Raw genomic sequence first — 18,008 nt, forward strand, 5'->3', positions numbered from 1 at the left:
GAAACAAAAATAATAATATGATCCATCACATTTTGCCAGCCAAGCTTCTTCACTTACTCCCCAAATGTGGGGTCAAAGAGCAAAACAAAAAACAGGGGCCCTATGGGTGAGCCTTCTTCCCTTAGAGAAAATGTTCTCATGTTTGAGGGCTCTGAACTATCACTGGTGGTAGCGTCCATCAAGAATTTCTATTGCCATACAGAGCTGCCCAAACTTTGCCAGGGCAGTGGGCGATGCTGCCTGGCAGAACACATGCCCAAGTTAGTCTTGGAGGATCCTCCCCCACCATGGATGCTAATTTTAAAAGCAGTTAAAGAGAGAGGCAGGGAAGGGAGGAGCTGAGGGAAATGAGGAGATACAAAGTACAGCCACGTTCACGTACCGGTATATGATGCCCTTGCTTTGTAAGAAGAACAAACCGATAGCAATTTCTGCAGCGTAGAATCTGGAAATTAAAAAAAAAAAAAGAAAAAAGGACACCATATGCTTGGAAAACTCAGGATTTAATACAATCAGGAACCAGGCAAACGGCATTCAAATACCACCATGGAGGGACAGCCACACATTTCAAATAAAGCCAAGAGTATGGATGGATTAACCTAGGAGAGTTCTGAGGCTACCTTAAGGACATCTGAGGGTGGGCAGAGGTTTGTTAATTGTGTAGTGGGGAGAGTCATGGGATATGATGAATTGAATAGGAAATGATAGTTTCAGACCACAGCAGGTTAAAATATCTTAATAAAAACAGTTAATGTCCTGTCAAAGGCTTACCATCTAGCAACATTTTAGGCATTATCTGATTTAATCCTGATAACCACCCTATGAGGTCAGTTTTTGGTTTGTTCCTCAAATGAGGAAATGGAGGCTTAGAGAGATGAAATAACTTGACTAAGTTATAAAGCTAAGGAATGATGCAGCCAGGATTGGAAACAGCATCTGTCTAAAGTGTAAGCTCCTAATGAAGGCCCAAAAGAGAAGGGCCTTGAGTGAAGCCTCTTTTTACTTTGAAAGAGAAAGCCCAGTTATATTATAAAAGTTGGGCAGGGCTTTGGGGAACTCTGATAAATATCCTAACAATACATCTTGTGTGATACTGGAATTAAGGCCTATGGTCAATTAGAAATTAGAAGTAAAAGAAGAAATGCACAACTATATGATGATACTGTGAACAATTGATTGTACACTTTAGATGATTATATGGTATGTGAATATATCTCAGTAAAACTGCATCCCCCAAAAAGAAGAAAAATAAGAGCCAAGCCTGTGAACCCATAAGAATTTTGATGGGATATCTTAATACTTGGGTTGGAAACACCAGAATGCAAACCCTACCAGAACTCAGTGTTCAAACTCCCACAGGTGTGAGAAGAAAGAGGCAGGACTGAACTGAGCAGGAGCCAGGGAGTCTCTGTAATTGACAGATGCTAATTCCTATGACTTGCCATGTTTCTTTCTGCCCTCAGAACTCCAAGCAGGGGAGATACATGATGAGACTGTTTTAAAGAGACTCACGAGCTGTCCTGGGGACTAAAGGGGAGACGACGGACTTGGCAGGGGAAGCACATTTCCAAAAACCTGGGATCAGAGTGTCCCCATACCAGAGACCACAGATCACAGCCATCAGGCAACTGGATCCTTCTCCCTGGAGACCAAGTGTCCAAGAGGGAGAGTGACACGGGAGAAATGTGAGAAAAAGAGACTGGATCTTTTTCACACTATTTCTGTGATCTTGAGCAAATTCCCAAAACTCACTCTGTTTCCCGGATGGTGAACTGGAGAGGAGGGGAACCCCTATCACTCAGGGTTGTTCTCAGGATTAAATGAAATAGTGGTGGTTAAGCGCATAGGATAAGGCATATGGTATGCTCTCAACAAGCATTGGCAAATGAACAAACAAATCCTATAGAAACATTCCCCAAGGTAGCTATGGGGGACGTCCTTAGGTATCAGGGGCAAGAACTGGAGATAAAGAAACAACTGTGCTTTAAGCGTTTCACTTCTTAACTGGTGGGAGGGAAGAAAGAAGCATCCTACATGAAGCACAATACCCTTCTCCCCTGGCAGTACCTTTCTAATAAGGGCGTCCCAGATGATTTAAATCACTCTTCGGCCAACCCCCAAAGGCACCAACATGGCATTGCTTTCCCCAAGGAACCTGCTCAGCCGGGTTCTCACTTACACAGCGTGAGGTTCCTTGAACCGGCCAACCTGCTGGATGTGGTACATGAGGTCACCCCCGTTCACATACTCCATCACGAAGTACAGGCGGTCCTGGAAGAGAGTAAATGGCGACGTCAGAGCCTGTCGTTCCTCCCGTTCCAAATGGAAAGCGGAGAATAAAATCGATCAAAACAACCAGGACTTCTCGATAGGGACCTATTTGCTGGGCTCAGTGTTACCCCAAAAGTGCATGCGTGCATTTAAAAAAAATTAATAGCTATTTATGTTAGCTTTTATTGGAAAATATAATGAGCACATTAATCTTGTGATTTAATGGATATTATTACTTAGGATAAAGCTGATTTGACTGAGAGTGGGAAATATGAGGTAAATAGGATTCAGGTGGTAGGTAACTGGGGTAGCCAGCCTCCACAAAGCCCCCCCCCCCCCCCAGTGATTTTTACCTCTATTCACCCTCTTATGTAGTGTCTTCCCACCCTTAATAGGACTGACTTGTGTAACCCACAGGCTACTCTGAAAATGAGCGTGTGACTTCAGGGACTAGAGAGCAGCTTCCGTCTCACTCTCTCCTGGGTGATTCGCTTGGGGGATGCCAGAGGCCCTGTCATGAGGAGACTCCAGAAGCTCTATGGAGATGTCTGTGTAGAAAGGAGCTGAAGCCTCCTGCCAAGAGGCAGCACCAACTCCCTATCCATGCAACAGAACCAACTTGGAAACAGATCCTTCCACCCCAAGGCCAGCCTTCAGACGACTGCAGACCTGGCCGGCATCTTCACTACACCATTACTGAGAGCCCCAGCCAGAAGCACCCAGGTAAACCATTCCTGACCCACAGAAACCAGGAGATAATAAACGTGAATTGCTATTTTAAGCCACTGAGTTGTTTTTTTTGTTTGTTTGTTTGTATGCTGTATGGCAGGGATCACATTTCTTTCTTTTCCAGTGAGTATCCCGTCATTGCAGCACCATTTGTTGAATTTTTGTTTGTTTTTTCTTTCTTTCTTTGCTTGCTTGTTTGTTCTGGGAAGTGCATGGGCCAAGAATCGAACCCAGGTCTCTCACAGGAAATCCAGGAAGGCAAATCCAGAAGTAAAAGAATTGAGGGAAGAAAAAAAAAATCTATACTCTATTCAGGGATTTTTTTTTTTCAACAAGTCTTTCAAGGGAGACTGTGAGTTCCTTCAAGACAGCTCTGTCCTCCTCCTCATTCTTGGTGCCCTCACTGTACACGGTAGGTGCTCAGATAGTGCAAGAGCCCAGCTCCGCCTCCTGATAGCTGAGTGTGTTGGGAGAAGTTATTTAACAGCGGGGTTTCCTCATCTGTATAAAATGGAGTTAATCATAGGACCCCAGGGTGGCTGTTGGGGTTGAATGAGAATGGAGTTGACCTTGAGTGATCCAGATGACTTGGATGACAGCTGCCTTGAATGAGATAGGGAGCTTGGACGGCACCTGTGGGACTGGCCTCCCCCTCTTCCTTCAAAGGGTGCTGGCTGAATGAATGAATTAATGAATGACTTCACTGCTTCTTAGAGACTACTGCTTGGCTCAAATCATTCCTTCATGCTACATTTCTTTGGCTTGCAAAGCAGGGTCTGCACTAGCTAAATTGTTAAGGAACACAAGTCGTTTTCATTCTCTCAGCCTAAAATCGGCCCCACTCTATACTGGATCCACTGGACACACTCTTTCACAGCCCCCTGTGAGTTTTCCTTTGATCAATTATCATAATCCATAATTTATATGGATTTAAATTTATTTATAGATGATTATTTATTTCATTTATTAATTAAAATATGATAAATATTTATAAAGCCCTAACTTTATAAATACCAGGCTCTAGGTGGTGGGAATACTGCAGTGAGCAAAACCAATAAAAAGTCCCCTGTCTTCACCTTACATTCTAGTAAAAGGAGACAAAGAGAATAAACACTAAACATAGCTATAAAGAATGTTAAAAGGTAATCTATGCTATTAAAAAATTGGGCAGAGTATTGGGAATATCAGCTGGGATAGGATGGGAAACAGGGGCTCCAATTTCAATACAGTGGTCAGGGCAATCCTTATTGATGAGATGCTTCAGCAAAGACCTGAAGGAGTGACAGAGTTAGCTATGCAGATATTTACAAGAAGAGTTTTCCAAGCAGAGAACATGGCTGTGCAATGGCCCTGAGGCTGGAGCATACCTGGTGTGGTTTAGGGAGGAGGCCAGTGTGATTGGAGAAGACGGAGGAGGGGAATAGGGATAGGAGATGACACTAAAGAAGTGATGACGAAGGCAGATCATAAAGAGCCACATAGGATTTTTTTTGGGGGGTGGTGGTGCAGGTTTCGGAAATCTAACCTGGGTGTCCTGCATAGCAGGTGTGAAATTCTACCACTGAGCTATCCTTGCACCGCCAGGATTTTAATTTTCACCCTGAAAGAAACTATTTAAAGCCAGATATTACTGAAAACTGCACAAAACCAGGAACCATGTCAAATCTTCTTTCCACTAAGTACCAATAATCCTGCACCATGCCCCATCCATAGCAAGCACTCCGTGAACATTAAGGGAACGAATGAGTGACTAGTGAGGGGCAGGCGTTAGTGGGCCTCCAAAGCAGAGTCATAGGGTCAGAAGGTTGGAGTCCTGGCTTCAGGCTTTCCAGCAGGGTGGGTTTGGGAAGACCACCTTACATCCCTGAACCTCTCTTCATTTATGAAATCGGGATAATGTAACAACCATCTCTAGCTTTCAGAGTAATGAGGGGCTCTAACAAAACATACTCCATGCTGCAAACTGCAAATGAGATGAAAATGTGATGTCCTGTTGGCATTGCCCAGTGTTTTAAGCCAGGCCAGTGTTTTTCAAACTGAAAGTTGTGTCCCACTAGTGGATCATTAAATCAAATTGGCAGGTCATGATCAACTTAAAAAAAAAAAAAAAAAAGAAGGAAAGAGAGCAGAATGGAAATTATCATAGCAACCTGCACAGAATACTATGAAACATTATTTTGTGCAATGTGTGTTTTACTTATATTTACAGGTAGTTATGGTTGAGTTGCAATGTAAAATGAGTTTCTTACTGTGATTTGCTGTCAATAATTGTAAAATCACTGTGTTGGACTATAGTCCAGACTTATAAGACCAGGAGCAGGCATTGTGAGGAAGTGAAGGGGCCAAAGTTCCAGTTTCGAAAACAATAAACAATGAAGTCTTGTTCCACTAGTTACAAGCTGTGTGACACCTAGCAGTTACTTAACCTCTCTGACCTCCAGCTTTTTTTCATCTGTAAAGTGGGCATATGACATCTCTCCCACAGAGTATTAAACAAGGTGACAAAGGTAAATTATCTACACAATGTTGGCCTTATTACCAGTGTTTAATCCACCATTTAAAAAGATCTTCCTTATAGTGCACAGAAATGTATCTTATATATAAACAATCATATATCACTGGCAAACACAGAGTGCTTAATAATTATAATAACAGCAATAATGAACAAACCTACCATCTTTTGAGCGCTTACTGGGTGATAGGCACTGAGCTTTGTGCTTTCCATATTTTATCTCATGCTTGTGGCTAAGCAACCCAATATGCCAAGTATACTATCATTATCCCTCTCTGAAAGAGGTGAAAGTTGGGGCTCAGAGAGTTACTTAACTGGCGAATGGGCGTTAGCTGGAGGTTTTGGACCCCCTCTGTCCCATTCCCAAGTCTACATTTGTAGCCTCTGTGTTAATGCCGTCTCAGGGAGTATAGTTTATTTGTAAGGTTCTATGCTAGACATCATATGGATGCCTGGATATATCCTCCCCCTCAAAGAACTTCTTGTCCTGGAGGGGAGAGAGGGGAGAGAGCCAGCTACAAGCAAGACAGTTACAAAGGAGGGATATAGGATAATCCATTTTCTTTCGAAGAGTCAAAGGACTTGCTCAGACCAATCTGACTTTGCCCTCTCAACACACCTAACGAGCATCAGAGAGGGAGGTGGAATTATCACTTCTGCTCTGAGGGTCCAAGGCATAGGAGATTTGCAGAAAGGTCACATAGAAGTTGATGGCAGAGTGGAGACAGTAAGCCAGAACTGCCGATATCCAGTTCTTGGTTCTTTGGTTTTCCTGTGGTTTTTTTTTTTTTTTTTTTTTTTGATAGAAAATAAGCCTAAAAATAGCATCTGTCTTTGCTTCACGTTGAAGAGAACCAAAACACTTGCTTTTAAAAATTATTTTTAAAACTGGCAGATGGCATTGGCCACAGAAAGAGAGAGAGATAGAGAGAGAAGTAAGCAAGGGAGAGATTTCACTTGCTTGCTTTCTGCTTGGAAGAATTTAACTTGCCTCCCAAACTCATTAGTCAGAATCCCAACATCAGGAGATAGTTCCACTGTGGGTAATCCCGTGTTCTGTGGTCCATTTCTACCGCTAACCATATGCGGGGAAACCCTGAAAATCTCATCTCTGGTCTGTTCTGAGTCTGGCTTTGGCAACCAATGTCTAAGCTATTAAACATTATGGTTGGCAGCTCACTGTCCTTTCATTTTCTGAACAAACATGTAATGATGCCCACTCTATGCCAGGCACAATTTGATGTGCCAGAGACTCTACTGTGAATAATCGATGGTGCCTGGTGTTAAGGATTCCCCGAGCAGAGTGGGGGAAACCAGAGAAATTTCCTAATGGGAATGTTTTCCAAGTGGGATGGGAGATCATTTCAGATGGGATATGGATACATATAAGTTTACCTTGATAGTTTTGGGTTTCGTTTTATTTATTTATTTAATTGTGAAAAATAACATATATCCAAAAAAGCAATAAATTTCAAAGCACCCTGCACGTGTCTGTTTTAATGTACACTGTGAAAAATTCAACTAGCACCTCAAGTTCCTGCTATTATTGCTATCCTTTCTGGAGAGGAAGAGTAGAATGCTTGGAGACACATGAAAAAAGAGGGCAAAGTAAGGGGGGCACTTAACAGGACACTGCATAAGGCCATCACCCAAACTTCAGTTATCTCATATGCCAGCTTCAAGATTTTTACCATGCTTGTTTCCACTACTAAAATGTATTTAGTTATTTATTTTAATTTTTATTTATACAACGTACAAGCACATACATTCTTAACATGCAAACATTCCATACACGGTGTATAATCAATGCCTCACAATATCATCACAAAGTTGATATTCATCACCATGATCATTTTTAGAATGTTTGCATAAAAAAAAAGAAATAAAGAGAAAAAACTCATACATACCATACCCCGTACTCCTCCCTCTCATTGACCAGTAGTATTTCCATCTATCTGATATATGTTTTTAATTTTAACATTTGTTCCCCCTATTATTTATTTATTTTTAATCCATATGTTTTACTCACCTGTCCATACCGTAGATAAAAGGAGCATCAGATACAAAGTTTTCACAATCACAGTCACCTTGCGAAAGCTATATCATTTTACAATCTTCAAGAAACATGGCTATGGGAACACAGATCTACAGTTTCAGGTACTTCCCTCTAGCCTAATACACCTTAATCTAAAAAGGGGATATCTATAAAATGCATAAGAATAACCTCCAGGATAACTGCTCGACTCTTTTTGAAATCTCTCAGCCACTGACACTTGATTTTGTCTCACTTTTCTCTCCCCCCTTTTGGTTGAGAAGGTTTTCTTAATCCCTTGATGCTGAGTCCCAGCTCATTCTAGGATTTCTGTTCTATGTTGTCACGGAGGTTTACATCCCTGGGAGTCATGTCCCACAGAGAGAGGGGGAGGGCAGTGAGTTTGCTTGTCGTGTTGGCTGAGAGAGAGGCCACATCTGAGCAACAAAAGAGGTTCTCTGGGGGTGACTCTTAAGCCTAATTTTAAGTAGACTTAGTCTATCCTTTGTGGGGATAAGTTTCATAGGAACAAACCCCAAGAATGAGGGCTTGGCCTATTGCTTTGGTTGTCCCCACTGCTTGTGAGAGTATCAGAAATTCTCCAAATGGGGAAGTTGAATTTTCTCCCCTTCTTGCTATTCCCGCAAGGGGACTTTGCAAAGACTTTTTTATTCACTGTTCAAATCACCCTGGGATTTATTGGGGCATCCATCTGGACAAACCTACAAAATCTCATGTCCTAGTCAAGGTTCCATGTACTTATGGTGTTCAATTAATCTGTCCATATAAGTTATATTAGGAATTGCACTAGTCAAAATATAAATTTTGTACCAAATAAACATTTTTTGCTTTAGTCTCACACATAAGTTAAAGTTGTAAAATATGAATTACCATCTATTTTCAACACCCTGAAATACTGACATCCCTTTGCTCTTCCTCATGCAAAAAACATAAAATATATCTATTTTCAATAACTCATTTTTTACCTAAGTACAATTATTTAAAATTTTTTTAACTTCATACCAAAGTCAGAAATGAAAAATCTACATCACTGTGAAAAATAAATACACATTTTAAATCCATCATCTCTTTGCTATATTCAGTGAGACTTTGGGGCATTAATCCCTTAAGTGACTTATTTTTAAAATAAACGTAATATGTTCATAAACCACCAAATTCATCTCCTACTCCATGGTGGGAAACATCAAAGTTAGCAAAACACTTCCAGAGGCAACTGAAAGCCAGTCTTGAGCAAAGAAGTGAGTTTTAGAATCTTATTGAGCATTTGTTATATGCAGGTCATGGTACTAAGGGTGAAAGTGGCAAAAGGATAAAGAACATACAGACCTTGCCTCCAGAGAACTCAGAATCTGCAGGTGTCTGAGCAAATTACAACTAACTCAGTCCATAATCTAAAATAGGATGTGATAAAATAAATTTCCTGAGAGGCACAAAGAGCGAGCTATAGGAGCTTCTGCTAAAGAAATAGCCCTCACCCACTGCCTCCAATTCTTATATAATGATTCCCCTCCATAGCTCTCTGAAAGTTGGCTTTGTTCCCTACTCATCCTCCACAATCCTTTCAAGGCCTCCAAAGATCTTTCTTACAGTCACATACTTTTGATTACGGCTTATTGGCTGGGCCCTACTACGTGAAAATTAGAATGTATTTGTTGAGTATTGATGTGGGGTACAACGTGGCTCTCTTCTACTTACTCAGTTCTCCCAAGAGGATTTGTCAGAGCTCAAAGCTTCAACTCTCACCTCTCTGGGCTGATGAATCTTGACTTATATTTCTGTCTTCTCCCTCTCCCCTGAGCTCAAGTCAGCTCCAGCTGGCTACAGGACGTTTCTATGTGGGTGTTCCACTGTCGACTCCAATTAAAAACTCAGAAAGCCAGGCACACCATCTTTCTCTTCAAACTAGCCAGCCTGCTCAACTTTCGAAATGCTTCTTCAAAATTGTCATTGTCACTATTCTCTACTACACCAGTGCCCTGGTCCTCTAAATTTGAAAGTACTTCAGTTAATTTTAAATTCCTGTTTTCTTTTATCTCGCATATTTAATCAGTAAGTAAATATAAGTAAAGGTCTGTCACCACATGGTGTTTGGACATCATTTCCCAAATTTGGGAAATCTGTATGAGGATAGCCTGATTTAACATAATGGCTGGATGTCACGTTCAGCATTCACCTGAGAGGCCCCAGGATGAGGCAGGAAATTCAAAGAGAAAATCAGTCTTCCTCCATAGGTCTGAAAGTGGGGTGTGGCGCGATGCCCACGTGTGTACCGGGGGAACTCCTGCCACGTTTTTTCCTTAAACTTTTTATTTTGAAATAATTTCAAACTTATGGGGCAGTTGCAGAAATAATACAAAACTCATACAGAAAACTCCAACATATCCCCTCCTTAGATAGCAAGATCCACCACTCTGAACATTTTGCCACATTTGCTATATCATTTCATCTATCTGTCTATCCATTTATCTATTTTCTAAATATTTGAGAGTAGGTTGTATACAGAGTGCTCGTTGAATGCATAACATTTGTACATTTCCTTCTATGTACGTTTCCTAAGAAACAAGGGTATCTACTTATGTAACCACCTTAAGTATAGTTATCAAAACACCTGCCACTTTTACTAAGACATTATGGACAGAGAAAACAAACAGTGTGGGCAACTCTATGTTCCCTGTTCTAAGGCGAATAAGAGTTTGTTTATTAATGGTCACTAATGATTTTCCAATCTGTGAATTAATTCTCTCTGTAAACTGTTCCCTTGATTGCAGAGCTCCAGTTGTTTCCTTCCAGAGAAGTTGTGCTGTACTATGGTTAAGAGCCCTCACTTTGGCATCAACTAGTCCTGGGTTGAAGTCCCAGTTACACTACATACTTGCTTTGTGACCCTGGGTCAGTTACTTAAACTTCCTCTGACTTTATAAAGGAGATTAACAGCTTCTCCTTCATAGGTATGTGACAAGGATATATAAAGTGATGTCCATGTATGTGCAAGCACACAGAGCCTCACTCAGATGGTCAAGGTTATGCTTCACATACACCTTTTCTTTCTTCTGTATTTTACAGCCTTATAATCTCTATCAAGCATCTGATGCTCTTCTAACTCTTTCTCAACTTTCTAAGCCCTGCCCTTCCACATTGATAGCAAACTTCTCAAGGACTAAGACAACCTCTATTCTTCCTTGGAATTCCACAGAACTTTGATTACTGTATGATTATGCAAAGGCTATCATCACACATCAGACTGTGTCTATTCCCAACTACCCAGCTCTACTTGCCTGGGTTACTTTCCTTGTTCCTTTCCTGCACTCAAGATTCTTGGATGGCTTTATTGACTAAGACCCAAAACCTGCCAAGCTCTTACTAGCTCCTCTCCTTGGACATAATGAATACCGTATTTATACCCCTAGCAGCAGACTATATCCTGCTTCTAAGATGGTGCCTCACACTTGACACAAGTGTCAATTATTTCCTTCCTGTAGCTACAACCCTTTCAGAGAGATTCCTGCTGAGTTAGTAGTAGCCAATTATCAACTGGTTGGGCTAGGAATAAACATTCAACCAGAGCTGAACCACTCAGATTCTCCTTCTTATGAGTATGAATTGCAACTAAGGGATTTTGGTGGATAGGGGCTAGGAAAACCATGTTTACCATGATCAGGAAGAAACAAAGAAAGCAAGAAAAAGGAGTTACAGAGATCTATTCTAGACTGCTTTAAAGTTACAGAGTCTAGTTCCTCATGAGACTCAGATGCATTTTTGCCTTTGTGTTGTGACTTTCTAATAAATTTCAATTCTTATTTATTTGTTTAATTTTATTTTTTGGAGCTAATGTGGGGAAAAGATGTGTTTCTGGCAACTCAACCATCCCTGACTGAGACAAATGCTAGGGCCTCTCGCTTCAATGAGCTTATACCAAAATATACCCCTTTGATACTGCTGCCATCTGAGAGCTCACCCAGAGTGACCAGGGGACTTTTGACACTCTTGGGGCTCAATGGACACACCAACACTCTATAAGTGGGTGTCATCCTTCCTTTTGTCCCCTCTTGCTTTGTGTGTTGACTCCCTTCCCAACGTGCCTTGCAACTGAGTTCTTGTTGGGCCATGGCAGCAAGTTTGGGGAGGAAGTAACTTCAGTCCTTCAATGACTCATAACATCTAAATCTATTTAAAAAAAAAAAAAAAGAGGTGCATATGTTCAATTGAAAAGAAAACAGTTAAAATAGATGTTTTGCTAAAGTGACTTAACTGCCTGTGCCCACTGGCAGTTGGGAAATTGCATGAATCTGTGGGGCTAACAATTGTCCCTGGGAAAAACTGCATAAAGGGCTGGAGAAAACATCATTCTTTTGTGCCTCTGCAGCAAGGTGCCTCTCCGCCCAGCTCTAATAATGCATCTAGCCTCCATTTATTGAGTGCTTATTGTCTAATTTAAATACATCATCTCTTTTAATCCTCATTTATTATGCCCACTTTAAAGATGCTGAAAGCAATATTCAGAGCTGTTAAGTGACCTCCTGAAGGTCATACAGCCAGTAATCACAGACCCAGGTTTAATGGGTGAGGAGTAAATCACAGACCCAGGTTTACTGACTGAGGAGCTCATATGCTTATCCAGGTCAATTCACCTAAAATCAATTCATCTCATGAGCCATTCCCACGCAAAGTTCAACCTCTTCCAAGGGCTTTTGCCTCTATTTGGGCATTGATTTTTTGCCATCTTATGGCATATTTAAATTTGTAAAACAAATTTATTATAGATATTATCGGAATAATATAAATTCAAAAAGACAACTACTTACAGATCCCTTCCTAAATCAAATCAGTGTTTTGTCTCGTTTCTTTCTGATTCTTTTCCACATGCATATTTAATTTTAACATATTTACAATAATCTCTTAAATGGAATTTAAGAGATTATGTTCTGTCAACACTGTGCTGTGCATATATTCAAAAGAATTTCTAACCCGACTGTCTGATTGGCTTCTGATGTGATTTTGTTTTCCTAAACAAGATTTCGAAATCAAATTTACATCATCTTAAAAAATGACAGGATTGTTTTTTATCTTAGTGGGTGTCTCTTTCGCTCTATTTGACTATCCTGATGATTTTTTAAAAATTATTCTATTATGGATCATATCCTCAAGCAAGAAAAACATCAAGTTTGTGGCTTGTTATACTAGATTTGTCACTTTTTTCAAAGGAAGTTCATTCATTAAGGGATGGATTCTGGGTCACAAAATACAAAATGACAATCCACTCTGGCTACACTGGACTCCTCGCTGCTCCTCCAACACGCTGAGCATGCTCCCGCCTCAGGCTTCTCCACTCACTCTCTGGCTGTCTGGAACACTTTGACTCCAGAGATCCACATGCCTCACTCCCTCATCTCTGATAAGGATGCAGCCTTATCAAGAGAGCCCTTCCTTGATCTTCCTATCAAAAAACAGCATCTCTCTGCCCCAATCCATCCACCTCTATCCCCTCTATTTTCATCTCACCATTAGAATGTAAGTTCCAAGGAGGAAGAAGGATCTACTTCTTTTGTTCACCAGTGCACCCCTCATTGCATACAGGACCTTGCACCTTTATTTCAACAAAGAAATATTTGTTGACAGAATTAATAAGTATCACACACTAACCCCCACCCCCACCCCTTTACACTGGCAGGAGTGATCTGACTTTAAGGGATTCTGGCTACAGGATATGGTCTGCTCCAGCCCTCACTGCCTCCTTCTCTGAAGTACCAATCTGGGGGTCAGAAGGCAGATCACGCTGGGAGCCAGGCATGAGCCAGACAGATGACCACCTCCATGGGCCTTCCCTGGAAGGGGGTACTATCTCCTTCCTCCTCACCTTAGCCATGAGACATTAAGCAGTGCTCCTTAATGAAAAAAAAAATTTACTTCCATTAATAAAGTCTGTCCTAACCCTTGCAATATCCTTATAGGATAAGTGGGTTGACTGCCATAGTAGAAAGAACCTATGAAAAGGGGCATTAAGAAACCTGAACTCAAATCCTAGGGTTGCCCTGATAGACAGTATAACCAGAGCCACTGCATCTTTCTGGGGTCAGATTCTTAAGTGCACAAATGGGAACAGTAACACCTACAGTGTTCTTGTGAAGATTAGATGTGATCATGTAAGTGATAATACTTTATAAACCAAAACAGGAGTCTAGAGTTAAGGCAGATAACAAAGGATTCAGAGTTTGGGGCTCCAGAGCCTTGCAGAACAAATCCCAGCTTCACCCTGACTGTGTGACGTTGCATGAGTTACTTAACTTCTCTCAAAGTCAGTGATCTTAATTGTAAACTGGGAATAGCAAGAGAATCTACCTGGTAAAGGTGTGGAGAAGATAAAATGAGATAATATGGAGTGCTTAGCATAGTGCCTGACACACCGAAGTGCTTATTCATGAACTGCTGCTTTTTATTGTTGCTTGTATCAATATCATTCTCAGGGCTATTTTGGTGGCAACTCGATATAATGTAGTAGGAAAAGTCTGGGCTCTGACATCAATGGGGCTGTGACCTGGCCGTTGCATCTAGGGTAAGGTACGTGCATCCCTGATCTTCAATCTTTTCACCCATAAAAGAGAATGACAGATAATCTCTTCCATCCCAGGATTTCTGTGAGGCAAGAAGGAACAACTCAACCACTGAAGACCAACTCAATAGTAAATGCTCAGATGGTAAGTCAGTTTCATTCCAGAGATGAGAGAGCCAAGGAATGGGGATACAATGTATCTTTACTGAGTCTTCCTGGTAGCTCTTGGGGATTCAGCCCAAGGAATCAGGTGAAGCAGAAGTCAGACAGATCCGCCCTCAGATAAGGTAGCAGTTAAGCACAAATTCCCCTGGAGCCACGCTGCCTGCATTCAAATCCTGGTTCTGAAATGGGCTAGCTGTGTGGCCTCAGCCTAGTTTCTGTGCTTTGGTCCCTTTGTCTGTGAAATGCAGATAAAGACAGTTCCCATCCCCAAGGGTTGTCATGTGGCTTAAAATAAGTTGGCCCTTGGTACCCTACCTCACCTATATAGTAGACACTATTATGAGTCTTCAAAGCTAAATTTAAGTTATGCAAAATTAAAATACATGTGCTTAGCAAAAAAAAAAAAAAAAACAAGAGAAAAATTATTTAAATTGAGGCTTCTCAGGAGCATATGTCTCAGAGCAAAGGTGAGACAGAAGCGGTACCTGCTCTTTGCTCAGCCAGCCTTATTTAGTTTCCAAAACTTCTTGCTTACAGGGGGATGCGTTTCCTCAAGCCAACTAGGGATCTGATATTCAAAGTTACAATTTTCTTCCGAACAGTACAGCCCCAAGAGGAGGTTAACAATTTCACCTGATCCTCAACCAACGGAGAAGACCTGGCCTTGCTGGATTGGGAGGCTGTGTGTTGCTCCTCAGCATGGTGCTTCAACCCCAAACAAGATGCAAATCCACTGAACTCCTACGTTCTGCGCTCCTGTGGTTCTTAATCTCTTCCCTCACATGTGACAACTCCTTGATGGCACTCAGAGCTTTGCACAGTTTTCAACTGGAAACCCAGCCCCTGCTCTCTAACTCCAGAAAACATATCGAAATATCAGCAAGTAGGGCAGTTCTATATTAAAGAAATAATCTTCAGTCTACTCTACCATTTTAAAACAGTAAATTACAAGTGAAAATACTGTACTTTAATGAACATGAATCACAAATGACTAATTTCTCCCAATCTCAATACATCTAACGGGAACTGAAAATTGCTGTTCCAAGTCAGCCCATCCACTTTCCTGAGAACAGGATCTCCTTCTTAACATTTTTACCGGGCTAAAACTACCCTTCATTGCTGGTGCTGTGAATGAGTCATGTGGGGCCCACAAATGGAAAAGGAAAAGATGTGGCAGTGAGAGACTCTAGAGGTTTAAACCCTAGTCCTACTTCTGATGCCACTTGAATATCTTTTGGTCTGAACTCCTGGAAGTGAAACTAGAGATTTTCTCCTTTCATTGTCTTTGCCTGCAGCCCCATCTGATATGAATTTTTGTTCACTTAATATTTGTCTTTACACTGACTCTTTTACTAAAAAATTTTGTTTTAAAAGTAAACTTTAGTTGTCCTCAGAGCAACTAGGCACCAATTCATTAGCTCAAAAACTGTTCAGTAAAGGGAAAGAATCACGCATTTATCCTGCCTTTCTTATCTGAACTGGACCACTGGGTAACAAGGCAGTAGAGAAAGCACACAGATGGAGTTAAAGGCATTCCAACTAATCAATGGGGGGAAAAGGATAAAATCACAGTATCACCATCTTGCAATCCCTAATGAATTAATAGATCTGGGCACCATGTCAGTAGCTGCCAACCTCACAAAAAAAGAGACAACTGGACATTATGTGCCTTCAGATGAAAGAACAAGCCACCCTTTTGTCTTGCCAAAGGGACTGAACCTGAGTCAAGTCTAATCAAGCCTCTAGATCCAGATGCCAATTTGGGGGGAAAACAGAGGACAGAAGAACATGCTGAGGTGCCCCATGACTGCACAGTCAGTAAAAGCCAGGCCATGACAACTGTATGGGTCAAACACCCCAGGATCTTCAACAGATAAAAGATAAAAGAGATGGGAGATATGGAGGGAGAAATCAGTAGATTAGAAGACTTAACAAGACACATCAAACTTTTAAAAATGGGCAAGATTAAACGATTGTGTCTACAGGTGATAAAGCCATAAAGAGACACACAGAAGCCAAACTACTTTGATGAGGAGGGAGGGAGTTGAGATTAGGATGCAGCACGTGGAGAGGCTTCCAGGGTGACCGATGGTATAACGAGTTTAACCTTACAGTGATTCATTACCTAAAATACTTAAAAAAAATTTTTTTTCTATATCAGTTTTTTAATATCACAATTAAAATTTAAAATTAAAAGGAGACATCATAGTCTATCATAGAACTATCATAGACTTCACAGTTCTAACATAAATGGAAGAAATCTATAAAAATATATAAAATGAAAACAAAACAATGACCTACAAACTGCTGTTTGTCAAAAGCTTAGAACTTGAGGCCTGGCCCTCTTTCTTTGTTAAAAAGGTAGGTGTTAAAAAAGAGGTCCTGGGCATGCTAGCATTAAATGGAAACTTTCTCCGTGAGGCAAAAGAACTTAAAGCAAATTGTAAAAGGAATGTAATTTAAAATCCATATACCATCTAAAATCGCCCTTTACACTACCCAAGTCTATTTTGGCATAGCTGTGTATGTTCCAAATTTTGGCAAAGCGTGTTCCAGCTCTTAGTTCTGTCTGCAGTGAAGCAAAGGAAGTTCCTGAAGCTCCTTGTTGCCAGCAAACTCCAACAAGAGACTGGTGGGCCAAAGCCCTGGTGGGAAATACTCTGTATGTCTGTCTTAAATGTTCCCCCGCTGCCCACTCCTGAAAATGTCCCTGGATTTGAAGAACTTGGTCCCAGGAGAAAATCATCTGTTCACCCAAAATGCGACGCACAGTGGTTATCAGGCACAATCTGTGGGCCTATTAGCCCATTTGCCTCTGCAGGTTTTGCTACCCCTTCTCCTACCGCATTGCTGAATAACTAGACACATGCCTGGTTCTTCTGCCCTAAGATCATAAGCTCTTCAAAGACAGGAACTGGCTAAGCTCTAAACTTTAGTACTTGGACCAAGGCCAGGTTAAATGCCTGTGAAGTGAAAACTAACATCTATTGAGCATTCACCAGACACCAAATGCTGCAGGTATGCTTCCTGGGTGTGATTTCATTTCCTCCCCACATCAACCCTGGGATAGAGCCATTATCTCATTCATTTCACAGATGACACTGAGACCCAGAGAGGCTACATAATTTGCCCAAGGCCATTCTGCCAATTAGTGACTGAGATGGCTTATTTTAGATGTCAACCAGGTTGGGTTATGCTGCCCAGTTTGGCTGAACATTGGCCTAGATATTTCTGTGGCAATTAGTTGACTTTAAGTAAAGGAGATTACCCTTGATGATGTGGATGGCGTCATCCAATCAATTGGAGGCCTTAAGATCAAAGAATTGAGGGTTCCAGAGAGAAGAAGAAATTTTGCTTAAGACTATACCATCTCCTCTTGTCTTAGTTTCCAGCCTGCCGGCCTCTCCTACCTATTTTCCACTCAGGATTTCCACATCAAATCTTACCAGAATTTCCAGCCTACTGGCTTCCCCTAAGAAATCTGGACTCAACATTTCAACATCACTCTTAAAGGAATTTCCCTACCCTATGGAATTTGGATTGCCAGCCCCCACAGTATGTGAGCCAATTTCTTAAAATAAATCTCTTAATATATTTATGTGAAGGATATATATACACACCTATATCCTGTTGGGTCTGTTTCTCTGGAGAACTCTGACTAATACAGGGACAGAGCCAGGATCTGAACCTAGGTCTCTCCAACCCCAAAATGTATCATCTCCGCCACAAAG

At 41.2% G+C, this 18,008-nt stretch overlaps 1 protein-coding gene across 7 annotated transcripts in view; it reads right to left on the minus strand.

Annotated features, from left to right (window-relative positions):
* Positions 1-18,008, minus strand: part of PRKCB (protein kinase C beta) — a 388,768-nt gene that overhangs the window by 42,011 nt on the left and 328,749 nt on the right. For all 7 annotated transcript variants that reach the window (XM_077141522.1, XM_077141519.1, XM_077141520.1 and 4 more), the window contains 2 exons: positions 2,180-2,271; positions 383-445 (listed from right to left, as the gene is read on the minus strand). In XM_077141522.1, the coding sequence (XP_076997637.1) occupies positions 383-445; positions 2,180-2,271 (155 nt within the window). The remainder of the gene's footprint in view (positions 1-382; positions 446-2,179; positions 2,272-18,008) is intronic.

This window comes from Tamandua tetradactyla, chromosome 23 (assembly GCF_023851605.1).
Source record: "Tamandua tetradactyla isolate mTamTet1 chromosome 23, mTamTet1.pri, whole genome shotgun sequence".
Lineage (NCBI taxonomy): Eukaryota > Metazoa > Chordata > Mammalia > Pilosa > Myrmecophagidae > Tamandua > Tamandua tetradactyla.